The sequence below is a fragment of the Acanthopagrus latus genome, chromosome 23 (genome assembly GCF_904848185.1).
Source record: "Acanthopagrus latus isolate v.2019 chromosome 23, fAcaLat1.1, whole genome shotgun sequence".
NCBI lineage: Eukaryota > Metazoa > Chordata > Actinopteri > Spariformes > Sparidae > Acanthopagrus > Acanthopagrus latus.
Genome location: NC_051061.1, coordinates 1,048,725 through 1,075,466, shown reverse-complemented (window position 1 = coordinate 1,075,466; position 26,742 = coordinate 1,048,725). Strand labels below are relative to the sequence as shown.

The window sequence follows — 26,742 nt, the reverse complement described above, 5'->3', positions numbered from 1 at the left end:
GAAGCAGGGTAGTCGCAGGAAAAGGCAAAGTGGGAAGTAAACATAGCACTTAGCCTACCGCTATCGTTCACTAAAAACTCGTCTCCGGAGCAAAGTCACTGTTATTCTTAGCATTTGATGACAGCGGATCAGAGTAAATGTGTCTGGGTGTAGTTTGATTTCGTCTGTGGAGTAATGGAACAAGAAGGAGCCATTAGATGAAGTGACGCCGAGACCGACAAGTGTCCAGTGGTATGTCACTCGTGACTCAGCGACATATTCTGATCCCTGGAGTGGTATACCCATCCTCAAAAGAAGCACCAGAAACTTTCCAAGCTGGGGACAGGAGGCAGGTGAGTTTTCCACGGATCAAAAGGGCAGACAGGGTCGGCCACAGGTAGTCAGTCCAGAGAGAAGTGCCTGGGAGCCTTACATGAGGTAAAGAACAATCTGGCAGTTAGTGTTCTGTGACGCAGGAGTGTTGACACCGGGTAGATTTGTTTGGGTAAGGATTGTATTTATGTGAGTATGAATCTAAAAGCAATGTGTGCAAAGTGTTGTGAATAAGACTTTAATTTATACGAAGACGAATAAGTCTTCCCAGTGACCACGAATTCAAGTTTGTGGGTCCGAGTAGCAAAGCGTTGAAATGACGTCACGTAAGTTACAGACAGGTCGCAAGGAAAAATAATCGAACCGATTACTCCTAACGCGCATGCACCAAAAGCCAAAGACGGCAAGAACACAGCTGATCCAAATCAGGTGTGTTCTTGCTTGGTTGGCTGATCCAAATCAGGTGTGTTCTTGCTTGGTTGGAATGAAAACCTGCAGCCACATGGCCCTTTACTGGATCAGTTTGACACCACTGGCTTAGAGTGAGCTGCAAATGTGGTTTGACCCTGAAAAAATTCTAACAGTTTTTTTTTTTTTTTTTTTTTTTAAATCTGACAATCTCATATAGAATTCTCCTTTATCAGTGTTCTGGGTTAATATAAAGCGTAGCAAAAAATGGTATGATCCGAATGTAATAATTTATGTTGTTTTATTGTAGTAGTTTTTTTGTTTATTGTGAGTGGGTTATTCCCCCCCCCCCCTTTTTTTTTGGTTTGTTTTATTTTTTCTTATTTTCTTGTCAGTGTCTTAGACTTACTCTGCGTTCTCACCAAAAGCGATAAAATCGCCTGTGGTCGCTCACACAATATCGCTGCAGTTGCCTGTATGGCAGCGACTGAAGGGTGGGTCTTTCAAGGCCTATATAATAATCCATCTATTATATCGGTTCCCAATTGGCTGTCGCTGCGGTCGCGCCGCTGCTCATTTTCATAAAGTTGAGTGTCTGTCAACTTTCGTTGCTCGCGTCGCTGAAATCGCGTTGCTCACGCCGCCGGTCGCTCTGGTCGCTCCTCGTCACAAACGTACGTTGAAAATGAATGGCAGCTGGTCAATGTGGTCGCTTTTGGTGTGAACTCTCTGTTAGACATAGACAACTTTATTCATTCTTTTGGGAGGTTCCCTCAAGGAAATTGAAGCTCCATGTCACACACAGCACTGTTGCACACATATAGAGGATCAAGAAGGAAGAGACATCAAATACCCAAGACCCATATAAATATATAAAACCAAATATAATATATTCATATATTCATTCATGAACAGTCCAGTGTGTCTATAGTTATACTTGGGCAGACCTCTCCTCCCTGTCCCTCAGTCTCTCTGTGTCTCTGTTCGCTGTTCGCAGGAGCTTCCTGCAGATTGTAAAGGATTGCAGCCTCCTCAGGAAGTAGATCCTGCTCTGAGCTTTCTTATACAGCTGCTTGGTGTTGCTCGTCCAGTCCAGCTTGTTGTCCACCCACAGCCCAACCCCACTTGCTGATCACAGTGTCAGACGTGATGTCCTTCAGCCTGACATATTGTGGTCTGTCGGTGAGGTAGCTAGAAATCCAAGCACCCAGGCAGGGGTCCACTCGCCTTCTGATGAGTTTTACCTGGAGTAAAAGGGGCTGGATAGTATTGAAGGCACTCCAAAGTCCAGGAAGAGGATCCTGACCGTGCCGCTTCCCTTATCCAGATGCGAGTGGGCTCGCTGTAGAAGGTAGAGGATGGCATCTTCCTCACCAACCTCTGCCTGGTAGGCGAACAAGAAGGCTGTCCTAAGCGTGCTGTACCTGAGGCCTGAGGAGGTTGAGGAAGAGTCGCTCCAGGGTCTTCGTCAGATGTGATGTGAGTGCCACCGGCCGGAAGTCATTCAGCTCGCTGGGCCGGTTCTTCTTTGGAATTGGAATGATGCATGATGTCTTCCAGAGGGTGGGCACTCTCCCGAGTTGCAGGCTCATGTTAAAGACCCGTTGAAGTGGCTCCCCGAGTTCAGCTGCGCAGGTCCTGAGGAGACGGGGACACAAATTGTCTGGTCCAGCTGCTTTCTCGGGCCATAGCTTCCTTGGTTCTCCTCTCTCCTGGTCAGCTGTGAAGCAGGGAGGAGGCTGTGAGGAGGTGAGGGGGGCTGCTCAGCTGCCGTGGAAGGGGAGGGGGGGGCATGGAGCTGGAGCTGGTGTGGGGGAGAGGTGAAAATTGTCTGGGGAGAGGTGAGGGAGGGAGAACAGGGTGGGGGGTGGCTGCAGGCATCGGGGGGAGGAGGGGAGGAGGGTGCTGCTGTGCTGCCTGGGTGAAGATGCACTGTGAGGGGGAGGGGAGCTGGCTGAAGCTGGTGGTTGCGGGAGTTGAAGTAGCTGAACCTATTGAAGAAGTTGTTCAGGTTGTTGGCTCTCTCCAAACCCTCTCCATCTGTGCTGGTCCTTGCGTGTCTGTTGTGTTATATTAGGATATTAGGATATATGTTGGGGTATTATTGGTTCTTGGATTGTTGTATATAAAATCTATAACAAAAAATGAAAAAAAAAGAAAAGAAAAAGTGTACGTTACATGACATAGGCTAAATCGTTTACATCTCTGGTTCACCCCAAACAAAGATAAAACCTTACAGTAATCTCACAAAATCATGTATTCCATAAGTATGTAATCATGTCAGTGCAACTCAGACAAGTCCAGTGGATTCATCGACCCAGAAAACATGGGGTTAGACACCAACATTACATGGCTAGGTCAAATAATGAAGGAGTTTTTAAGGGCTTCCTGCCCATCTTGGACACCATCTTGAAAATTACACCTTTGAATCAGAATCAGAATCAGAATCAGAAAAGCTTTATTGCCAAGTACGATTTTACACATACGAGGAATTTGTTGTGGTGATGTTGGTGCATGCATCAAATAACTATTAAGTGAAAATATAACAAATTAACAATATAAACTATTTAAAGAATAGAAAATATAACAAATTAACAATATAAACTATTTTAAAAAGTAGAAAATATAACTATACAATATAAATATATATACACAATCTGTTTTTTGGGTAAAAGGATAAAAGGAGCAGACCAGCTAGCAGTGAACAATTACAGAAATTATGTGCAAATGAAAATGTGCAAATGAATAGGTAGTTCAAGCTGAGCGTTAATGTAATGCATAGAGTTATGGTGCTGTCAGTGTGACAGTAGAGTCAGTGGTAGAGTTGGAGTGTGAGGAGTGTCAGGGGGTATTCAGGCCTTGTTGATAAGGCTGACAGCAGACGGGAAGAAACTGTTCTTGTGGTGTGAGGTTTTGGTCCTGATGGACCGCAGCCTCCTGCCAGAGGGGAGTGTCTCAAAGAGTTTGTGACCGGGATGGGAGGGATCAGCAACAATCTTTCCTGCACGCCTCAGGGTCCTGGAGGTGTACAGGTCCTGAAGAGACGGGAGGTTGCAGCCAATCACCTTCTCTGCTGACCGAATGACACGCTGCAGCCTGCCCTTGTCCTTGGCGGTGGCAGCAGCGTACCAGATGGTGATGGAGGAGGTGAGGATGGACTCAATGATGGCTGTGTAAAAGTGCACCATCATTGTCTTTGGCAGACTGAATTTCTGCAGCTGCCGCAGGAAGTACATCCTCTGCTGTGCTTTCTTGATGAGGGAGCTAATGTTCAGCCAGGAAGCGGAAAGACTCCACAGTGTCAATAGTGGAGTCACAGAGGGTGATGGGGGCAGGTGAGGCTGAGTTCTTCCTGTAGTCCACAACCATCTCCACTGTCTGTAGAGCATTGAGCTCAAGGCTGTTCTGGTTGCACCAGGTCACCAGGTGGTCAACCTCCCACCTGTAGGCGGACTCGTCACCATCAGAGATGAGTCCAATGAGGGTGGTGTCGTCTGCAAACTTCAGGAGCTTGACGGACTGGTGACTGGAGGTGCAGCTGTTGGTGTACAGAGAGAAGAGCGGAGGAGAAAGAACACAGCCCTGGGGGGATCCGGTACTGATAGTCTGTACATCGGAGATGTGTTTTCCCAGCTTTACACACTGTTTCCTGTCAGACAGGAAGTCAGTAATCCACCTGCAGGTGGAGTCAGGCACGTTCAGCTGGGAGAGCTTCTCCTGTAGCAGAGCTGGGATGATGGTGTTGAAAGCAGAGCTGAAATCCACAAACAGGATCCTGGCGTAGGTTCCTGTAGAGTCCAGGTGCTGGAGGATATAGTGGAGGGCCAGGTTGACAGCGTCGTCTACAGACCTGTTGGCTCTGTAGGCAAACTGCAGGGGGTCCAGGAGAGGGTCGGTGATGTCCTTGAGGTGTGAGAGCACAAGGCGCTCGAAGGACTTCATGACCACAGAGGTCAGGGCGACGGGTCTGAAGTCATTAAGTCCGGTGGTCCTTGGCTTCTTGGGGACAGGGATGATGGTTGAGGTCTTGAAGCAGGCTGGCACGTGACAGGTCTCCAGTGAGGTGTTGAAAATGTCTGTGAACACTGGGGACAGCTGATCAGCGCAGTGCTTCAGGGAGGATGGGGAGACCGAATCCGGTCCAGCAGCTTTCCGGGGGTTCTGTCTCTTTAAGAGTTTGTTGACGTCCCTCTCATGGATGGAAAGAGTCGTCACTGAGGAGGGGGGGCCCATTAAGGTGGGCATTGGTGGAGATGACTGGAGTTGGAGCTGGAGCTGTTGGGAGGTGTCGTGGGGGATGGTTTCAAGACTGTCCCTTTGTCTTTCAAAGCGGCAGTAGAACTCGTTCAGGTCGTTGGCTAGGCATCGGTCATTAATGGAGTGGGGGGCTTTAGGCTTGTAGTTGGTGATCTGCCTGAGCCCTTTCCAGACAGACGCAGAGTCGTTAGCTGAGAACTGGTGTTGGAGCTTCTCAGAGTACTGTTGTTTAGCCTCTTTCACTGCCTTGCTAAACTTGTACTTCGCCTCTTTGAATCTGTCTTTGTCCCCACTCCTGAAGGCCTCTTCCTTTGCAAGCCTTAGCTGTCTGAGTTTGGCTGTGAACCAGGGTTTGTCATTGTTGTAACTCACCCTGGTGCGTGTTGGAACACAGCAGTCTTCACAGAAGCTGATGTATGACGTCACAGCCTCTGTGTACTCATCCAGACTGTTGGTAGCAGTCCTGAACACATCCCAGTCAGTAGAGTCCAAACACGCCTGGAGATCCTCCACAGCTTCACTGGTCCATGTCTTTGAAGTCCTCACTACAGGTTTGCAGAGCTTTAGTTTCTGCCTGTAGGCAGGAATCAGGTGGAGCATGACGTGGTCAGAGTGACCCAGTGCAGCACGGGGGACGGCGTGATAAGCATCCCTGGCTGTGGTGTAACAGTGATCCAGAATTTTCCCCTCTCTGGTCGGGCATTTAACAAACTGTCTGGATTTAGGGAGATCGTGTGTGAGGTTGCCTTTGTTAAAGTCTCCAGAGACAATAACCAAAGAGTCCGGGTTGGTCCGCTCCACACACAGGATCTGGTCGGCGAGCATGCGCTGTGCGTCCTGCACGTTGGCCTGCGGCGGGATGTAAACACCGACCAGAATGAATGAAGCGAACTCACGGGGTGAATAAAACGGCTTGCAGTTAATGATAAAAGATTCCAGGTCAGGAGAACAGTGCTGCTGGATCACTGTTATGTTGTTGCACCAGGTACTTTCAATAAAGCCAGAAAAGGCCAAAAAAATACTTGGAAAAAAAAACGAAGAAAGTTGATTGGTCAAACTGTGTGCTCTTGACTGGTTGGAACAAAAACCTGCAGCCACACAACCCTTTGTGGAATAGTTTGGACATGCCTGTTCTAATGTGTTCGAGAAAAGATGGAACATAGTCAATCCACTTACGAACATGTTACAGCACAGAATGGCAGTTTATCACATCTCATGATACATCCGTGTGAGTGATGCTTGTAACATTATAACAAAGTCTACAGCCATTGGCTCCTTATTTTTGGTTTTGCAGGTATGATAGGCCTTAGTAAACTTCACCACACTCACACAGTGTAACTATATTATAAGAGTATGAGAAACCTGCTTATATAGCAAACCAGATCACTGGCCCAGGTGTCCTCAGTTACCAGATTGCCAGGCTGGCCCAACCCCCTGCTAACCAACAAACTACTTCAGACCCCATTGTCAAGCACCAACAGGGGTTGCCACAGCATGGACAAAAAGCCTATCTGTGGTGGTCTTGACCGGTCTCGCTCAAAAATCCTGAGTCCGCCCAGACCGAGACCAAGACAAGACGAGTAAAAAGAGTAAAAATGAGTAAAAATGCCTTTGATTCCAAGACAAGACCAAGAACCTAAAAAAATGGTTTCGAGACCAAGACCGATCTTGAGTACTACAACACTACTTTATATGACCCCACTCACAAACTATCCCTTTAACACAGTCATCCCTCACAAGCTGGTCAGTGAACTCGAGACCCTGGGGTTTGGTTCACAACTGTATTCATGGATCATTCAGTGCATTTACATGCACAGCTTAGTCTGATCACAGCCATAGTTCGACTATGCTACTCAGTCAGACAACTGCAGCTGTCCGAGTATATATGCCCGTGAGAAAATCGAATTACTGGCCGAAGCATGTCATACCCCGGTATGATAGGTGGCGCTGTACCCATTTCAACTAGCAGTAACAGGTCCACCTCCGGCTGACCTCTGTATGTCACCAGCAGCCTCAACATTCGAGAAAGATACCGTATGAAGAGCGAGACGAAGCTACATCTTTGTACTTTTCGTATATGGTGTACATGATCATTACACAAACTAGATGCACAATGGCGCTCTTTCTTGCGGTGATTTCAGAGGAAAGCAGCCGCCGCCGTCCTTCTACTTCTGGCTCACGGCCCAGAGCGCAAAATCCTATCCGATCTGATGGAACGTATACATGCAGGAGTAATGCAACTATCAATCGAATAATCTAGGCGTGTGTCCCCCCCACATACATGGTAATGAGGTGGAATTTGTCGACAACCTCAAGTTCCTTGGAGTCACCATGTCAAGGCGCCTGACATGGACCTCTAACATCTCACAGCATGTCAAAAAGGCCCAACAGAGACTCTTTTTCCTCAGGAAGCTGAAACAGGCCCAACAGCTGCAACCTCATGTGCTATATATCATTTTTACTAAATATCTTATTTGATATATTTCCCTTTCTTACTTTGCTATTTGTTTCAATGGACCCGAGGAGAAAGCCACTCACAGTTTCATTGCATATGTGTATAGTGACAATAAAGGAATATATTATACTTATTCTATTCTTGTAGTCATCATATTTAAGGATTCAAGTCATTATAAATAGTTTCTCCTTTAAAGCAACATTATATAGTCATTTGTACTTTGTGTGATTTGGTGCCCCCCACCAAGGGCAGCTGTCATAGATACAAATCCCAGGTCTCTGTAATAATTTGTCAGATGTAATGGAACATCACATGCTATCTACAAACACAAGTCATTACATTGTGACAATGTTATGACTTGAAGTAAACATGCTTTTGTTTTCACGTGACAATCATAGTTTGCACAAATGTTGCCAACAACTCAGAATAGTAACTGTGCTCCAAGGGAGCATAACCTGAACCAGAGTGGATGATATCAACTGGCTGCAGCATGGTAGTTGGTGACTAGTAATTAGCACAGTAAATGTTATTTTTGTCTTTTCAGGTATGGGGGCTTCTTCGAGCACATGTGATGGATCCCAGGACAGTGGGATCAGGCAAAATGACAAGCAGCCTATAATTGAGAAGGATGACATTAAGAGGAGGGGCTCCAGCAGGAAACACAGCTCAGGAGAAACAGTACACTGTCCCACCTGCCAGGGTACAGGACGTATACCCAGAGGTAATGCACACACACACACACACACACAAACTACCACAAACACACTGAAGACATCTGTTTCCCTTGCTTTAGTTCCCTGCATTTTTCCCTTGATTGTCAGCTAAACATGACTGACTTTTCTAAGTCTTAAAGGTTCTATATAGGACGTTCACTTCCACTAGATATCGCAATAGTTTGGTTCAGTAATGAATTTATTGTAGGTTTTCTGAAAATGTGATCAAACAATAATTCTAACATTTGGTTAAATGTCTCTGGGCCATTTTCACCTGAGTTCGGTGCTTTTGATATCCATCCGCAAGCTTCAGGTCATCCTCTGGCTGAGTGTTTAACCACTACTCTTGACAGTATTTGTGAAGATTAAATTTGTTGGCTTCCTGGCACAGACTTGTTTCTTCCGCACAGTTCACATGTTCTCGATGGGGTTTAGGTCAGGACTTTATGAAGGCCACTCCAAAACCTCATTTCTATCGTGATTGATCCGTTCCTTCACCACTTCTGATGTGGGGTCATTGCCATGTTGGAACAACCAACTGCACCCCAGACCCAATCTTCTGCTGGTGATTTTAGGTTTTCTTTAAGAATTTGGAGATAATATTACCAACACCATACTGGACAGTAGGTGTGGTGCTCTTGGGGTTCAAGGGATATTCCGGTGTAAATCTAATTGCTGTTTATCTTTTCTGACAAAGCCGGCAACAATATCAAATGTTTGATGCCTTGAAATATGTGCTGGGACTCTGTTTCTAATGTTGCTGAAGTTTGGTGCTGTTCTGAGCATTATGTGTGGCTTTTTGATGGTGATTTATACTTGGACCCATTTACTGCAATGTATTGTTGTTGTTCGGTCGTTTCTGAGGATGCTAAAACTACGTAAGCTAGCGGTCCGCAAACTTTATCTCTGGAGGGAGGGTCATACTCGGTGTCAAGGTGTGTTAGACCATGGATAAAACTTACACCGGAATATCCCTTAAAAGGTCACACCTTCTCTCCTCCATACACATTTAGGGCCCTCTGATTTCCGCGATCACAGAATCGCGGACGGAATCGCGGACTTGGCAGATTAAAACAGAATCTATTTTTAACGCAGAATTTGACATAATTTCACTGAAATGGTGTTTTTGTGTGGAAGAGGAACATATGTCTGGGGAAAACTGCATGGAGGGAAGCAAATCTGGGTGGAACAACAAGCCCCCTCCACAGACTGAGCCCCTCCCCCCTTCATAACAATGTAAGCATGGTGAAGCAGTGGCTCACGGCTCTGTCTTCGTTGGCGAAAAAACTGAGAAACTCAACATTAACCCCTCAGTACAGAGCTGATCAGTTCCTGAATGACTTGTATGTGTCAGGTGAACTGTTGTTTTGCAAAAAGCAGACCAGAGAAATCAAAATTAAAGGTGTGATGCGTGAGAGTTAGCCACCTGTCCAATTCATATAATCGGCGCATATAACCAGAGTGACTGATAACTTCTGCTAACAGTAGCTGCTGTTAGGTAGTTAGCCCCGTTAGCCACAGCCCTCTTAGCTGACTCTGCCTGGGCTGGGAGCTCAGAGGACAGGGGGAGGGCTGGTGTTTTCACTGCTAGCTGGTTAGTACACTAACTTGACATAACGTCACAAGTATAATTTCTCATTTTGTTGGTCATCTTTGCTATTTTTTTTATATTTACAACTTAAAATTTCCAAAACAATTTTGGTATGTATACATTTACTGGATCTGCCTGAGATCTGACCATGTTTTTATTCAATGAAATCCATAAAAACACAAAATGTACTACTTTATGAAGACATGATGAAGTCAAAATGTTTTGGATGCACTTTAATGTTCTATGCAGTACAGTATTGAGGAAATGTATTTGTCACCTCTATAAATTTAAGGTAATTTCTACTCAATTTGTGTACATTTTAGTCATTTACATTATAAACACACTGTTTTGGTAGTATAATATAAGTAAAAGATAAAAAAACAAAAAACAAACAAAAAAAAAATTAAAAAGTGATTCCCAAAAATTAAAATGGAAAAAAAAGTGAATTCCCAAAAGTTAAAATGGAAAAAATGGACTTTGGGAAAAAATAAAACGGAATTTATTTTGAATTTAGTTTTATCTGGTCACAGAGCTTGACTGATACATCTGGGCTACATTTGTAGCCAAAAGATACATTAGGGAATCAGGAAACCGTCACCATCACATAATGTAAGTTGTCGAGCAGACAGCCCTTATAAGTTTGTTTTTACAGTGTGAAAATGTTGAATATATGTCAGGGATTCTTCTCAACTTGAGAGGATCACATTTCCTACCATATCATATCTGCTCCCACATTGTCACCTCTGACACGAAAAAATATTCCATTTGTGTTACAGGGCAGGAGAGCAAGTTGGTAGCTGTCATCCCCTGTACTGACCAGAGGCTGAGACCCAGACACACGTAAGAAAACAAATACCCAACTCTTGTAAATCTGTGGGAGAGATTTAAATAATGCCTCCTACAGAAAGCACATGACATGTATGAAAAATGTTATCATCAATCTCATCAGTATCAATGAGACAATAAGAATGCAGTGTTCTTATACCAAGTTAATAATAATGATGGTGACTTGCTGTCTAACAATACATATCCTAGTGGCATTCATGATGTTACACGCAGAGACAGGACTCAGTGCTCAGTTTATCTGATAACACTGTGTTGGTTATTTCAACTTACAAGAGTGTCAAAGAGGCTGTTCACATTTAGTATTACCATCCGTCCAGAGTGATCCAGTCACAAGAGGACAGCTTTAAGCCCGGCAATTCACATTTGACATTAAATGCATCTCACCATGCATTATGAGTGACTCTTGTGATTGGATTGGGCATTATATGAATATACGTTTTATATATTTAATAAAAAATATACACACTCCAGTCAGGACACTACCTGGCTCAACATGACCTGCCCTACTCTGCCTCTGTGTTCAAGACACAGTGTGAACGCTGCAGCAGTGCACCATTTGAGAAAAATAATGTGTTTTTGGTATTAAGGTTTATAAACCTATTCTACTAGGAACCCCAAATATAAATGTGTATGTTTAATTCCAATTACAAAAAGGCTCCAGTGTTTTAGAATTCGCTTAGATGTTTCACAGAGCTCATCAACTTTGTCCTCATGCAACTCTTAAAATCACGTGTCCATAAGAGATTGGGGTTCATATTACATTTGGAACATATTGTTATACTATTCAGTTATTATTTTTACACCTAATTCACTCATTGTTTCTTTTTTTTCTGCAGTTGTCACAATTTTGTTGCGATTTAGGCAACAAAAATACCTGGTCAGGTTTCACATTGTTAACCATGTGTTGGCTTTAACAAAAGTCTTGAAAACAACAACAACATACAAAAGAAAAAATTCTGGGTTTCATTTCTGACATCAAAAGTTGACATCCTTCTGGAATGTTCATATGTCAGCTTCAGCCATAGATGGAGACAGAAGTAATAATTTCCAGGTTATCTACAGCACATTAACAGACCATCTGCTAGCAATGCTTCAGTAAACACCTCATCATAAACAAGAGGGTTTAGTCTTGTGCTGTTTAACAGCCAAATGGTAGCATTTCCATGTACTGTATATAGTGAGAGTGTTTTTAATTGTTCCTGAAACATTTATTTTGGGTCTATGAAAATTAGACATGTCTTACTGTGTTTTAAACTTTGGTTATCTGCAACCTGGAAACACAATTTGAAATAAGGAATCTTAAATCACCATCACCAACCACCGAGTGGTTATTACCATGAACCCATCAACTACACTATTCTGTAAATGTAAAGTCCACAGCATGAATTCTGTATATACAGCTGACAAGGCACTCATGTATTTGATGTGCAAAATGTCAGTCTGTTTTCTGCTCAAAACATTTTACAGATGTAAAAAAAAGTATAATGCACACAGCAACCACTTGCTGTCTTCTGATCTGTCTCCTCTCTCAGGAAGCTGTACGTAGCCGTGTCTGTTGGGATTTGCCTCCTGGTCAGCTCCCTGGTGCTGTTCTTCCTGTTTCCTCGCTCTGTCCTTCTTTCTCCAGTAGCCGTCAAGTCATCCTTTGTTTACTTCACTGAACAGGATGTCCAAATTAACATTACGGTAGGCAACGAAAGTGAAAGAGAGGAAGGAAAGGTTTATGGATGAAGAAAGAGATGGGAAAGGTTTGGATAGAGGTGTTAATAGGTTGTGCTGTAATAAGTACTTTGCTTGTTAAATCTCTTAGTAACACTGGAACTTATTGTCATTGTAGGGTGATGTATTACTGTATGTGTTTTAAAATCACAATTTTATTTCTTTATAGAATGTTGTGAATATCACAAACTGCAACTTTGCACCAGTGCAGGCCTACAATCTGACCGTGCAGGCCCTGAATTTTGGTACGGTGGTGGGAACAGTTGCCATCAAGAACGTCGCCAATATCCAGCCTCTGTCCATCCAAACGGTGAGACATTGCACAGAATAGAAACCTGTTGTCATAGAGGCATGGATCGCTGTGTACAACATCTTCACAAAAAGGAAAGTTTAGAATAGTTAAGTTAATATTATCGCCACAAAACAAACACAGAACAGTAATCAGTGTGATGCGAGATACAGCAGCATGCTGGTTAAAGATAAAGCTGGGATATTCTATATGTTTTATGTTGTCACCATATTTCAAGAAAAGACAGGTGCAATATGTCAGAATTGACAATTTTTCTGAGCTTTTGAAGGCATCAACACCTCATATTGTGCGAAACAGAAGTCTGCTTACTTGTACAAACAGATAAGCTTCTGTGTTGTTGCGGTTCGGAGGTCACAGTGTGAGTCTGAGGACATTCCTAAAAAAATGTCGTCCTATTTGAGTAGCATTTGTTAAAACTACAGTGACCAGCTGTAAACTAAATAGACAATAAGTCAAGAGTCAATAAATGGTTTCTGCATAGATTTTCTTCCTTGCAGTACTCCTTTGTGATCCCCATCAAGCTGACAGACCCTGGCCTGTGGTGAGTGTTACTGACTGTATTGTCATGGTAGAAAATTCTCTTACTGTATGTGCTGAAGATTTCATTCAGAACATCTTTGACTATGGACACTTAGGAATGACTGGATTTGTGCTTCAACTAACTGGATAATCACAGTATGAATATGGTGAAGCAAAGTCCCATCCCTTCAATCCAACATGCCCCGCCATACCAGCAAAGAAGAGTGTTAAAAAATAAACTCTGGCCATATTTCCAAATGCACTAATGTGAAAGGAGAGTTAGTTAGTTCTGTGAGTTAGCTAAAGTGCAGCACCAGCTCTACAAGTAGCATTAAACAAGGTGACAGCAACTGTTGGGTTTTTAGTCTTTCTAAACAGATACTTTCACAGTCGTACATCTATGTTTGGACAGGAATATATTTGTTGCTTTTGGTTCAGATTGATACCACTCTCCTCTCTGTACAATAAATATAAAGCTACAGCCAACAGTAAGCACTTAGCTAAGTATGAGATTGTAAATGGGGAAACAACAAGCCTGGCTCCATCCGAAGGTTACAAAATCCACCTGCCACCTATCAGTGCCTCTAAATCTCACTTAATACCAGGTTTTAATCTCTTCTGTTGAGTGTCAATCCAAAATCATTGTGGCCCAGATAATTCACAATCATTTTGCATCTGGCGTGCTAACTTTTTGTTGGGGTCCAATAGAGTGCTTGCGCTCATCTGTCATCTCCTCAACACAGCAGTGTCGTAAAACACTGAGGTAGTAGCTAGCTAGCTACAAACATTGTGATTGGTTCTATGAATCATTAATGTTTAGAGCTGCTGGTAGATATATATTTTTTACATGTGGACAGAGCCACGCTAGCTGGTTTTCCCTGTGTACAGTCTTTGTGCCTGGCTAAATCAGCCTTTATTTGAAAGGGAAAAAACAAAATGTGTTTCTCTATGAAGATCAACCCCTAAATTCAAATGATTTCCAGTTTTACAGGATGATAACAGAAACCTTCTTGTAAAAATGGTTTCCATTCAGATACTGTCACCCAAACTTATTTTAGAGCCTGTCAGCTCTGTGTACAAGATCAGATGGAGTTGTGGGTATAGAATTTGTATCCTGCTCACTGCTACAACCTGTTCTACCAGCTAACCTGGTAGTAGAGATCGCTTCTTCTTCCTGGGATATGATGTGTGTCAGTTTGAGCTCATTGTCTGTCTCTTCTTAGTCAGTTGAAAACATGTATTGTCATGAAGTCATATTATTATTATTATTGTATTAACAGAGGTACTTTTATTATTCATTATATTTCAATTTAATTTACTATTTAATCATGATTATTATTTATTTTAAGGACCACCACTGATTTCCTGTTTTGACCCATCTTTTTCTCTGCAGTGACTACTGTAAGAAACCATATCTTCATGTCCACATTCTGTATCTGCACTTGCAGTAAGTATCATCATATGTACAGTAATGTGTTTCCATATGTCTTTAGGATCCTTTCATATTTGTCGAATTTGTTTTAAAGATTAATGGCTAGACTCAATGCTAATTCACAGATTGGGGAAAATGGTTTGTTCTCTGTTCAGTGTTTTTAAAATTCTGTGTAAATAAATTAATTGTAAATTTGTTGCAGACCTTGCACCCTTAAAAATTATGAATGAACTAAAGCAAAGCCTCCATCACTGCCAAATATTGTGGACCTGACTCTATTCTGTTTTTTCATTATGTATTATGTTTTAAATTGTGCTCATAACTAAATTGCCTCGGTCCACATCAGAAAAGAAAAATATCATATCTTTAAATAGCCCTTGCACCGAAATATAGTTCAAAAATTGCACTTGAACTACTGAGTTTTGTTCTGAAGAAGGGCTTTGATGCATAGGAATAATGACTGCTTATGTTCTGATGTGTGAAGTATTTAGTTTGCTCTCATCAGATTGGCAGCTCGGTCTGTCCTGAATACTATTTTGGGGGGCAACACATCAGTGGGAATAACCTGGATTCCTCGCTCTCTCTACCAGGCGTTTCACTCCCATGTGGCCAGTTCATTGTCTCCATCTTAGTGATGGGAACAGCAGTTCTTTTTACTGTACTGAATCTCTAGAATCTGCTCATTAAAATGATGTGTTCAAAAGATTCATTCACCGAATCGTTCAGTGCTCTCCAACTCCTTGAATTGATAAGCAGCCAAACGATCTGTCATTCAGTTCATGATTCAGCCCTGAGGTTCACGTTCACTTACTGAGGGACGGTGCGTTCATGGACTATAGTACACAATCATTCGCGGGAGATGCAGCGTTGCTTTGAGTGGTATACATGCGCTAAAATTATTACACAGTGAAAGTGTCCTCTGTGCACAGTAAAATCACTTAACATGATGCTACACGGATGTTAGCAACACAGTGCTAATTTTAGCAGTACGGTTACTGAACTTTAATCAACTCCTCTGCCCTGAGTGAGTGAGTGACACAGTGCCACTTTCAGCACAGTACGTGAACGAGAATCACGTCCTCAGCGTCAGTTCTCTGTGTGCAGTAGGTTCGTGATTCACAAGTGAGTCACGGCAGTTCCACTCCCGGTCGGCATGCTCGCAGCTGAGCTCAACTGAACCGAGAAAGGAACGAATCAGTTCATGAAGTGATTCCGTTCACTTCATTCACTCCAAAAATGTGTTCGTTTGAATGACACGTTCACGACCGACACAACACTACCATCAGTCAGATGCTGATTTGGATGTCGATTATCATGACAACAGAAGGAGTCATGTCATGAAAATACCAAACACACTGTTTGTTGCACCAACACAAAGAATGCTACCAGTGTAATTGATTATTAGTCATTATTCATGACTGATGCATGCATACACAGAATGATGGTTCGATGTGGCTGAATGTTTCTTTTCAACATCAGTAATGTTTTTTTATAGGGACACCTTCATTTTGACAGTCAGCCTTTGTCAGACTTTCAGACCCTGGTCCACAAGTTAAAGAATAGCACAAAACTATGTAGTTTTGAAAAACTATATTCAGAATTTTTATATGTTACGCTATTTGGGTGATAATACAAACTCAGAAATGTGTATTTTTTCCATAAGTGAATAAACAAGCTGTTCTCAGAGGAAAATAAGGTCCTTGAACACTGTGTCCGCCACATATAAACAAAGTTAAACCTTTCTCATCTCATGTTTTACCAAAACCACAGAGTGCTCCTTTAAAGTAGCTTTGGTTATTTGAAGGGCTTGATTTTTTTCCAATTGGCTTGAAGTGTGAGAGGTTCAGAATTTACACTGACCAGTCGGTTTAACCATCTATCAATATATTTGGATCAGAATCTGTCTTTTTTTCTTTAAAGTAATTTTTTGGCCTTTCATGGCTTTATTTGATAGGTCAGCTGAAGAGGTGACAGGAAACAGGATGAGAGAGAGGGGGAGTGATACGCAGTAAAGGGACCTGGGAGTTGGGAGTCTAACCCGAGTCCGCTGCAAAGGATGCCTGTTCTACCAACTGAGCTAAATGGCACCCCCAAAATCTGTCTTTTTGACTTTAACCTTGGGTGTTGCCATAGAGGAAAACAAAGATTCAGACCACTTTTATAAAGAATATAACACACATTCAGAAAAGCTATTTTGTGCAGTCAGTACTCTTGCAAACAAAACATGATAATTGCCCGCCTCTGTTGACTTCACTGGTTGAATCTTTAAACAGAAGTCATTCAGTCATATTGTTAGGATGGTTTGACTGATGTCACTGCTAAGTCTATCGCCAGAGAATGGATGAATAACCATTTACACTATCTGTGTTGACGTCTGGCCCAGTGTGTGCTGTGAAGCCTGTGCTCACATGACTCTTGGTCAACAGATATACAGTCCATCACAGTGATTCACTTAAGACTGGATGGGGAAGAAAAGCATCCCTGTGTTTGCCTCAATGTAATTATAGCTCAAGCTCGTGTGAGTTTGTGTGTGTTCTGACTCATGCCACCTTTGGGGGCAGATCCCAGAGTCAGTACTGCATTTGCATGAAAATAGTTCCACCTAAACTTCAACACTTAGGGAGTAAGTCTGCTTTTGTTCCTCAGACTAAATATGTTCATGCAAATGCCATCTTGACTCTGGTGTTTGTTCATATATTTGTGGTATAAGTCAGAACACGTGCACACACATTTGACGTGCCTTTACTCTGCTAGTTACAGCAAGTGCTGCTGAGAACAGCAGTGGTGCAGAAGGGCAAGGTGTGTGTGGGCCAGGGGAAGGTGTTGCTGACACACTGTTTTTTTTGGTCTAATATGCATTTGCTGACTTGCGACCACTAGTGATGTTCAATTTGATATTTAGGACCTTTTACCACTAACAGGCTAACTAGCTCTAAAAAAAATTCTGACTCCCTAGGGTCTGCCTGGAAAAATCTGGCCATTAGACAAATTTAGATGATAACCCTTACTATACAGGCTGAGTGGTACCCGATATGTCAACCTTTCTCTGACAACTCAACCCTGGGAATCTGTGGATGAAGTGCTCAACAAGACATAGTTGAATATGTTCAGTGACTCTACAGTAAATAAATATACATATATTTTACTGTTTGTATACAATGTAAACACACACGACAGGAGTTTTTGGATGTCAGGTTGGCTGTTTCCCTCTGCTTCCAGTCATCATGCTAAGCTACATTAACCACATCATGACTCCAGCTCTGTGCTGAACACACACACTTTGCTGACACCTGATCACATATCAAGCGTAGTTCCCCAAATGCTGAACTGCTCCTTTAAATTGCTAATCTGTGTCTCTATACCACTAATGTTCTTGAACTTGATATCAGTGTCAGTTCAGTTCTGCCATGTTTGGTCTTCCCTCTGCTGCAGGATGTCTATGACAGTGTACTACCTGGCCCACTATGAGCAGCTGTCCCTGGAGACGTACGAGTACATTGACTGTGGAGCCAACAGCACCATACCACACAGTGTGCAGCCCCCTCCCACCTGATGGATGGATCCATGTTGGATGAACAGACAAAACCTGTGGACTTACTGTGAAGCAGAAAGGTTGGGCCTAGAGTGTTTTTATTTTTTATTTTTTTATTACATTCTTTTCTATGGACTGTGTAGTTAAAATTACGTGATACCAGGATGCCATTAAGTCACCCTGGATGGAACCATTGAGGGGCCTGGAGACGGGTGAGTGAGTGAATAACTGGAGGGTTTCAAATGCACCACTCTCACATCACTACTGACAATTTTACAGTGCTGTAGATAAAATGGAACAGTGGTGGAAACCGATTAAAATGTCGAGGCCAAGGATGCAGTGACAGTATGAGGGCTGGAACAGGAGTGCCATAAAACACAAGGACCTGAATGGGTTCAGATTTTACTGGAGAGATGTTGTTATTAAATGTGAAAATGTTGTGTAGAATTTGTTCTGTCTGAAAATCGCCGTTCAATAACTGTCAGTTTGTCATTTAACTGTATTTTGTCATTTTTTTCATAATCTGAGAACTTTAGGTCCAGCACATGTGTTGAAATATAAGGATTGTCTAAGTGAAAGCAGTTATGTCCATATGGTGTGTATAAATGACAAGCAAACGACATGGGATAAAGACCTTTTTCATTATTTTTCATTTTAATTTCACATTCAGCATGAAGGACCACTCTGGTGGCTTCTAATCTTGTCATATGCCTTATACCCTCCAGGTATGGTTGTGCCCACTGTCCAATAAAACTCTAAAACACAGTTTTGAAGTTGCAATCGTCAATATTTTAATAGAAACCAAACAGCTTCTTGCAATCTGAAAGGTGCTGCTGGTACTGACTTATAAACAGGGAATTATCATCTCTACAGAGCCTTTAAGCATCTTTTAGTTCAATATTAAGGTTTTTCCTGCATGTCTGCAGCCTAACATACCTAATTTCCCCGCAGCTGTTCTAAAAAATGAAAATGAAAATATGAAAGAGGGGGAAAGAGATGCAACATTCTTCTCGTGAACTTGGAGCCTTGACAACCTCATGCTGATGTTGTTTTCACAGAAATGAGCAGAGCTGCTGTTCAGAGCCTTGAAACGGGGTCCAGTAATCTGGTGAGGTTGTTGAAGATCAGCGCTGTCACTCATCTTCCTCACCACTGCTGGGTGTACTGTAAAGACTGCAACATAAACTGGCATTACTCCTCTGAAAATACTCAAAACCTTAACGACAAAGTTCTCTCTCTAAGACGGGCAGCCTTTTCTCAGTCACGGAGAGGAGGTTACACACTGACGTGACAGTCTAAACTCTTAATAAGGAAGGCACTGATACTTACTGAGTACCTGTTCGGGATCTTGGCACTGTCATGGACAGGTGTCTTCAGGTCGCCCTTACAGTGAGGACACTGGCCTCCAGCTGAAAACAACCCATGGAAAAAGATGATGCAGATTAAGACTACACAAGCTCTTGATTAGCAACTGATCAAGTGTGTTTTTGAGCTGGCAGTCTGAACAAGGCTTTAGACTATGTTCTGAAGTTTAGCGATTAGCCGGTGGACATAGTGGAACACTCAGCAGCTGACGGGCCAGGTGTCTGTCAGGTAATTTTACAGTTTTTTGAATTAATGCCACACCTGATATGCCAAACAACAGTGTGTTGAGTTCAACCCAGGCCACCTGGGTTTGAACCAGGAACCCCAACCTCTAGACCACATGGGAGCTCAGTGCCCAGACACAGCATGAAGCACTTTGTTTCTATCAATCATTTCCAGGTAAACAGTAAATCAGTGCAGGTGATATCTGAGACCCAGCGTGGAGCAGCCTGTGTGGCCCTTCATGAATCCTTCAACAGACCTCCCTGTAATGAGAACAGCGGACAGTGATGGATGTGTGTGTGTGTGTGTGTGTGTGTGTGTGTGTGTGTGTGTGTGTGTGTGTGTGTGTGTGTGTGCACATCCTGTACAAAGTATTCTTAGCTCTTTAGAAAGAGAGTTATGTGTTTGCTTTACAAAACAATACTAAATAAAATATTAATCAAAATGTGTACATTGGTTGGGGGACTTTAGACAGGTTAAAACATCTTATGTTTGTCAGGAACATATTTAAAGGCATGCAGAACACTCATATTACCCAATGAAAAAACAAGACTGAGGCCCTCTTCAGACCTGATATGACATCTGTCCTGAGTGATCCGATCACAAGTGAACAGATCCATTAATTCATACGTTCACAACATGTAAACCAAAGCTGACAACACAACCTAGTGTCATGTTTGTTAAGTACCTACAGTGGAAAAAAGCCTTGTTTGTGGTCTTGAAAAAGCCAACCTTGTTCCAGATATTTGTCCACAGTACCTGTTTGCTCCTGTGTTGTGTCTGATTCGGTTGCATTGTGGCTGGTCTCAGAATCTCTCTGCAGTAGCTGTGAACGAGAGATCAACTACAATTAACTCTCCAAATACAGTGAGAACAATGGGACAGAGTATAATTTGGACAATATTCAAAGTTTTGTGGACAAATAAAAGCCCATCACATAACATCACTGAAGTCATTGTACCCTGTGTTCCATGATAACATGTTAGCATTACTGGTGTACACAATACACGATACAGGACTGAAAGAAATGTCTTATGTTTTATTCATTGAGCCACATTAGTGTATTATTACACACCTGCCAAAGTAAAAAGAAGAATTGAACATTCTGATTTTTTTGATGATGATGTATAAATGTATATCTTCAGAGGTGTGAAAGTGATCTGCAGCTAAGATCTATACTGCACACCAAGTTCAGATCTTGTAAGAACAACACATTTTTCTCCACAGGGAAAGACATTTTGATAAGTATGCGCTCTGAATACAATCTGTGCCACACAATGTAGAAGATCCAACTAACTATATCTGGAAAGTCACACTTTTTTAGCTTCATTAGCCAACGAGCAGCTTTTAAAAGGACCTATTTGTAAGAAAAGTTGATTTCACTGGTGCTGCGGGATTGTAGGACAGGTCATGAATGACCATGAATGAATGTGGCTCTGCCTCCGATGTTGTATCCAGATTTACTGACAGCATTCATGAGCGAGGTCAGCAGTCAGTTAGTCTAGCTTACAAGAAACAATGGAAACACTGAAAATCAGCGTTTTCCCTCTTTTCCCAGTCAGTGTTTTAAGTCTAGTTAACCAGCTGCTGCGGGTTGCTTTGTATGTACTGTTGGCCCGCATATGACAATGGCACGGAACCTGGGAGCTGAAATGGATGTTTTTTCCTTTAAAAATGTGCATGCAAATTACTAAAATGTGTGCAAATGACTAGCATCTGGTTTGATATGTTTGTCAAATCCCTTACCATTACAACACATGACATGATTGTGTCCATGTTTGTTTGCCTGCAGTCTTCTTTTTCTTCCTTGCCTTTGTTGGTGCATGAGTAGCAATGAACTGTATGTTATGGCGGCTAGCTGTTCATCTGTGTAGTACAATGGTGTTTACAGCAGGGAGGTTTATTATGCCAACACTGGTGGTCGAAAACTACATTTTTCTCATCATCTCATATTTATTTCCTGTTTTTTCGTTTCTAAAGAAGGTCCATTATATATTGTCCATCCTAAAGATCCCACAGAAACACTCCACGCTGCACTTGTTGTAGTGGTTTGTAAACATCTGTCCCTGTTGCTTTTCTTTAACCTTTTAAATCAATTCAAAATCAAACACATTTCTTAGAGGATAAGTTTGAAAATTGGTTAAATCCTTCATTTTGGATGCATTTGTATTTGAGCCTTTCTTTCAGCTGCCTGTAAGTGACACACTTGATGTCTTATCCTCAAAAAAAGTCTTAATTAAATTATATGCCGCTAAACTCAGGTCTTGAATAATTGAAACCATTAAACTGAAATGAAACAAACATATTGTTGTGTATACACATTTTCTCTGCTATAGAAACCCTGATCCATGCTTTCATCACTTCCAGAACTGACTACTGCAACAGCATCCTCTATGGCACACAATCCAAACTCCTTGATAAACTCCAATACGTCCAGAACTCTGCTGCTCGCTTGCACACCCCCATGACCACATCACCCCCCTCCTCCAGAGACTCCACTGGCTCCCATCCCACAGCGGATTCAATTCAAAATATTCCTCCTCACTCACAAAGCCCTCCACAACCAGGTACCTCCCTACCTTATCAATCTGCTCCACCGCCACAACCCGTCCTGTACCCTCTGTTACTCTGACGCAAACGTCCTCACTCCACCACACAGAACCAAGCACGTAACCTGGGGCAACAGAGCCTTCTCAGTAGCTGTCCCCTCCCTCTGGAACTCCCTCCCCAAACACATCAGAGACTGTACTATGCTTTCAAAACACTCACCAAAACTAACCTTTCTAAAATTGCTTTTACTTGTCTGTTTCTTTATATTTTTTATGTGTTGTTTTTATATTTCTGTTTTAACCTGTAAAGTGTCTTTGTGTACCTGAAAAGTGCTCTATAAAATAAATGTATTATTATTATTATTATTATTATTATTATTATTATAACATCCTTGAAATCGGATCACAACAGGATACAAGCTGCCAGATTCCCTCAGGAAGCAAGTATGACCTCATGCTGGGGTGTCACATGTCCCTGCTCAGTTTCCAGTCAGCCCTGCTGTTGTTCAATAATAAAGTAGACCAACCTTGCTGCCCAGTTGTCACATCAGTGTTCCCCCACAGACTGAGGCACAGGCTGTTTTAGATTTTAGATTTAGATCGCTTGATTCGGTAACTACATACATTGCCCTGCAACTGTTTTTGCCATGTAATGCATTGTCTTAGATACAAATATTGCTTTATTGGAATATTGTACAGTCTTACAGGTGAACATAATGTGAGGATGTGTTGAGTATGTGTTATGTTCTGGTTGCTATATTTGTATTTTACATTCATTTAACTTAATATTTAATTTTCAGATGACACAATCAGAAAATAATGATGTGATTAGCACAGCAGCCTGCGAACTGCCGCAGTGCCAGGTTAACATCACAAGTTTTCATTTAGATGTCTGACAAGAGGAACCAGTACATATGGAAAAGAGAAAAAACACAAGTGTGAATTCAATACATGCAGTCTTGAGAAAAAATACAAATAACCTCAGCAACTCAGCGTAGAATTACCTAAGTAAGTGTACTTTATCACTTACTCATTTCCTTCCTAACCTTCTTACTAACTGTTCGGTACAACATGTTGTTCACCTTGTGCTGGTCTCTGGCTGTCCTGCGGTCAAGAGCACTCTGACGCCGCCTGGCCTCCCAGTGCATAGCTGACATCTTGATGTACAGCAGCTAGAAGAGGCATTAACAGATCAATGTTAACTGTGAAAATCTGATCTGAGGTTGTAATTGTATGGTGTTGAGTAACAAAGACATCTCTGTGGCTTGCACACACATTAGACCACATAAAGAATAATACTGAATAAGGGAGGAGTAATAAAACCTCCAATGTCCTCCTATTTTTTGGCCACTAACACCTGTAAATAATATCTGTTTGACAAAGGCAATGCAATCTGCTTGCTGTATCCAGAGAATTTTTTTTTTTTTTTAAAGGTTATGTACAGCTCATCCGGTTGTAATCCAGGTGCTCTGAGATCCCAAATTCATTTGTTAAGATGTTTAGGAGAATGTCACAGCGCTGTTTTGCTGTGAAGCTCCAGAAATGTTGGAATATGTGGAACATGAATCCTACATAGGTATGGGGGTGAGTAGATGATGAAGGTACATTTTAATTTATGGATACATTGTTCATTTAATCTGAACAAAACCAATGTGTACTTCTGGAAAGAGCCTGGCGAGCTGTTTCCCCTCTGTTTCTAGTCAGTTAAGTTAAGTGGCTGCTGACTTTTGGCTTGCACAGAGTAAGTGTGATATTACTCTTCTCAGATTGTCACTGAGAGTTAGGTGAGAAGAGCATTATGTTGCCCAAAACTATAGCTTTTAAGTGTTGGCAGAGATAGTGCAGAGGCTTGTGAAAAAAAATGTTTAATGATTCACATGACATTTAGTTTATTTGCCTCACAAGCCAGGGATTTAAGTCAGCCTGTGAGGCATTCACTGTTGTGTTTGTTGTATTGAAACTGAGTGGAAACCACTCACGTCTGGCTCAACCCGAAACTGTAATGGTTTGGTTAAGGAGCAGGTAGAGCACAACTGTGACCACACCTCACTGAAACTTTGAGCCAGAGAGGGCAGTGAAACACTCAGCCTGGTGTTACATTACAGTTTCATATTCAGAACTCAAACGTTGGCAGCACGTGGTATCAGAATTTGTATTTGTCGATGTTTTGTTCTGGCACCATGAGAATGTTTAGACATACACCTCACTGTGAAACTGTATTACTTGTATTGGAGCTGACAGTAGAGTTATCTGATATGCTTTAAATCCCAACCACTGCCCTCAACTCCTCTGATTACTGATCTTTATCTGTGTCACATGCTCCCTGTGCACTGCTCTCAGCTGGCTCAAACTGGATACCTATCATGGACAATCGCAACTTGGATACATTTTATTTTTAGTATTATAATTATTAAATGTTATCATTGTGTTATGTGTGTAAATATGCCAAGCCTAGATGGGATTACATTGAAGTTTAGGGCAGATACACAGTGCTATAAAAATATACATGTTCTGCTGACACTACAGAAAGTTAAAGAAAAAATAATGAATACTACAACTTCACCTAATTGTGTCAGATTTTCATACCTTTGTGTCTCTGTTGTTGTTGTTCATGAAGCATGTACGTGCGGTCTGCCATTTGATGGATGTTTAGTTTTTAATAATATGAAAAAGACCTGCAAAACACATTGCCGTGGGTCAGAGGCTCAGTACCAAATTTAAATTTTTACAAAATGTGTCATATTACTGTCCCATTATGACCTGACTTTCATAGCAGGACTTAGAGGGAACAGTGTTGGAGTTACAGGCGACAAGGCCAAGCCAGTGACCACTGTTCAGGACTGCATTCAGCATTTGGAAGTGTGACACCACTGGATATTTTTAAGGAGATACGTTTCAGCCATGTTTGTTGCAAAAAAAAAAAAAAAAAAAGATATTTTTCACCAAAACATGATCTTTTCCTAACCCTAACCAAGTGTTTTTGTGCCTAAAGCTAACAAGTGTCAACATATCAGAAATGTACAATTTGTATGTATGGTACAGCAGACCCCTCTGCTGAGCACAGTGAGTGACGTCAAAGAAATAATGAGCACACAAATAAGAATGTTTACTCACCTGACACGATGCCTGTAGAGAAAGCAGCTCTGGCAGCTTCAGTGGAGGACTGGTGGAGGCTGAGGTGTCAGTCTCTCTTTACTGCTCTCCTACCTCTGACCTTGTTAAGCGGAGTTTCCAGGCAACATAATGCTCTCCTGGGCAGCTTTTGTAAAGGTATGGGTGGATAAATCATTGTTCACCACCTCCTGTGGCTCATTAGCAATGCTTCTCTGCACAATTGTCCTTTTTAGATAGCTTCTTAAAACCCACTTTTTTAGACTTGTTTTTATGTTAAGTTGTCCTTTTATAAATGAATTTCCATCTGTCCATCTTCCATTCCTTGTACTTCTCTTAGACCTTTTTATCTGTTTTTACTTCCTCCACGTGTTGTCTCCTTTCTACCGTCCTTTGCTGGTTTCATTTGTTGTCCTTTATTCCTTTCACTGCTCATATTCTTATCTGTTATTAATTCTGATGTGATGTCTTTTTCTAATAGTCCTTTATTGTTTTTATCCTTTTAATTATTTCTGTTTTTGCATTTTATTAGAATTATTTGTATTATTTTTTTTTCTTCTCTCTCTCTTCCTTTTCATGACTGTGCCTGTTTCATCACTTTTTTTGCTTTTACTTGTAATGACGCATATTGACTCTTTAAGTTACCTTAGACTAGACTTCCTTGTGTTTGACCTGACTGTTAAAGCATTTATATTTACGTTACCTTAGCTGAAACAGCCGGATAGATGGGAGTTTGTCAGCCACTCATCTGTTAACCGGTAGCCCCTAAACAAACCCAGTCAAGTAAACAAACTAATGTGAATTGTAACATACCAGTAGGCTACAGCTACAGCCAGTGGCTATGGAATCCATTCGTGGCAGCTCTTGTAGGTTGAAATCAGGAACACATTATTAATTAATTCGTTATCATGAGAAAACAATCTTTGTTATATGGTTATGTTATCACAAAAAGCAACCTTTGTTATATCGACATAATGAAATAATAAGTCGTTATCATGCGATAACAGTGTATATAAAAAAAAAAAAATCCATGGCCGTTCTCGGCTTCCGTAAGGTTGTCAGTCATCCAGGTCATGTTAATTCTAAGTGCTGTATCATAGTTAACTGGACTTGTTTCAGTTTCCAGCAGACATTTTAACTCTCATCCACAAGACTTCTTCAGTTCTAACTTACTGGAGGGGAGTTGGAGGCTTTTACACTCTGTGTGGGCGTGTCCTTACAGAGACGTTAAGAACACGTGAGCTTCAATTGTATTCGTGTTTTCGAAAATAACACTCACTAATTCAATCACTTTTACAGTGGCTGTCACTTTTTAAAAAATAAGCAGCTTAATTTTGACTGCTTTATAGGTGACATATTATGCTCATTTCTGCTGACATGGTTCCCTGATGTCTAAATGGA

At 41.8% G+C, this 26,742-nt stretch overlaps 2 protein-coding genes across 15 annotated transcripts; one reads left to right on the top strand and one right to left on the bottom strand.

Moving 5' to 3' along the window:
* Nucleotides 1-22,593, top strand: LOC119014295 (transmembrane protein 106B-like). Of its 6 annotated transcripts, none has more exons than XM_037089326.1 (9): nucleotides 6-332; nucleotides 1,718-2,199; nucleotides 7,977-8,153; nucleotides 10,513-10,576; nucleotides 12,115-12,268; nucleotides 12,471-12,611; nucleotides 13,109-13,152; nucleotides 14,524-14,577; nucleotides 17,995-18,859. In XM_037089326.1, the coding sequence occupies exons 3-9, from the start codon at nucleotides 7,979-7,981 to the stop codon at nucleotides 18,113-18,115; spliced, it is 753 nt and encodes a 250-aa protein (XP_036945221.1). In that variant the 5' UTR covers nucleotides 6-332; nucleotides 1,718-2,199; nucleotides 7,977-7,978; the 3' UTR covers nucleotides 18,116-18,859. The 6 variants fall into 6 exon arrangements, 5 of the variants coding, with proteins under 5 accessions (XP_036945224.1, XP_036945223.1, XP_036945221.1 ...); XR_005072918.1 differs by lacking the exon at nucleotides 1,718-2,199 and adding an exon at nucleotides 22,049-22,593 and having other exon boundaries at nucleotides 8-332; nucleotides 17,995-18,174; XM_037089329.1 differs by lacking the exons at nucleotides 1,718-2,199; nucleotides 17,995-18,859 and adding an exon at nucleotides 16,517-17,988 and having other exon boundaries at nucleotides 1-332.
* LOC119014296 (coiled-coil domain-containing protein 200-like) lies at nucleotides 18,717-26,742 on the bottom strand. Of its 9 annotated transcripts, none has more exons than XR_005072919.1 (6): nucleotides 26,045-26,489; nucleotides 25,345-25,489; nucleotides 23,313-23,402; nucleotides 20,441-20,507; nucleotides 19,424-19,503; nucleotides 18,717-19,267 (listed from the first exon to the last, which is right to left on the bottom strand). XR_005072919.1 is itself a non-coding variant. In XM_037089332.1 (6 exons), the coding sequence occupies exons 2-6, from the start codon at nucleotides 26,191-26,193 to the stop codon at nucleotides 19,228-19,230; spliced, it is 345 nt and encodes a 114-aa protein (XP_036945227.1). In that variant the 5' UTR covers nucleotides 26,194-26,204; nucleotides 26,515-26,742; the 3' UTR covers nucleotides 18,717-19,227. The 9 variants fall into 9 exon arrangements, 5 of the variants coding, with proteins under 5 accessions (XP_036945227.1, XP_036945231.1, XP_036945230.1 ...); XR_005072920.1 differs by having other exon boundaries at nucleotides 26,155-26,489; XM_037089332.1 differs by lacking the exon at nucleotides 25,345-25,489 and adding an exon at nucleotides 26,515-26,742 and having other exon boundaries at nucleotides 19,431-19,503; nucleotides 23,277-23,402; nucleotides 26,155-26,204.

Coding starts and splice junctions, on each gene's coding strand:
- LOC119014295 (XM_037089326.1), top strand. CDS start 7,979: ATGGGGGCTTCTTCGAGCACATGTGATGGATCCCAGGACAGTGGGATC. Junction 13,153..14,523: donor CTGACAGACCCTGGCCTGTG/GTGAGTGTTACT, acceptor TTTTCTCTGCAG/TGACTACTGTAAGAAACCAT. Junction 14,578..17,994: donor ATTCTGTATCTGCACTTGCA/GTAAGTATCATC, acceptor CCTCTGCTGCAG/GATGTCTATGACAGTGTACT.
- LOC119014296 (XM_037089332.1), bottom strand. CDS start 26,193: ATGGATTCCATAGCCACTGGCTGTAGCTGTAGCCTACTG. Junction 19,504..20,440: donor CACAACACAGGAGCAAACAG/GTACTGTGGACA, acceptor GGTTGTTTTCAG/CTGGAGGCCAGTGTCCTCAC. Junction 19,268..19,430: donor AGTGCCAAGATCCCGAACAG/GTACTCAGTAAG, acceptor TTTATGTTGCAG/TCTTTACAGTACACCCAGCA.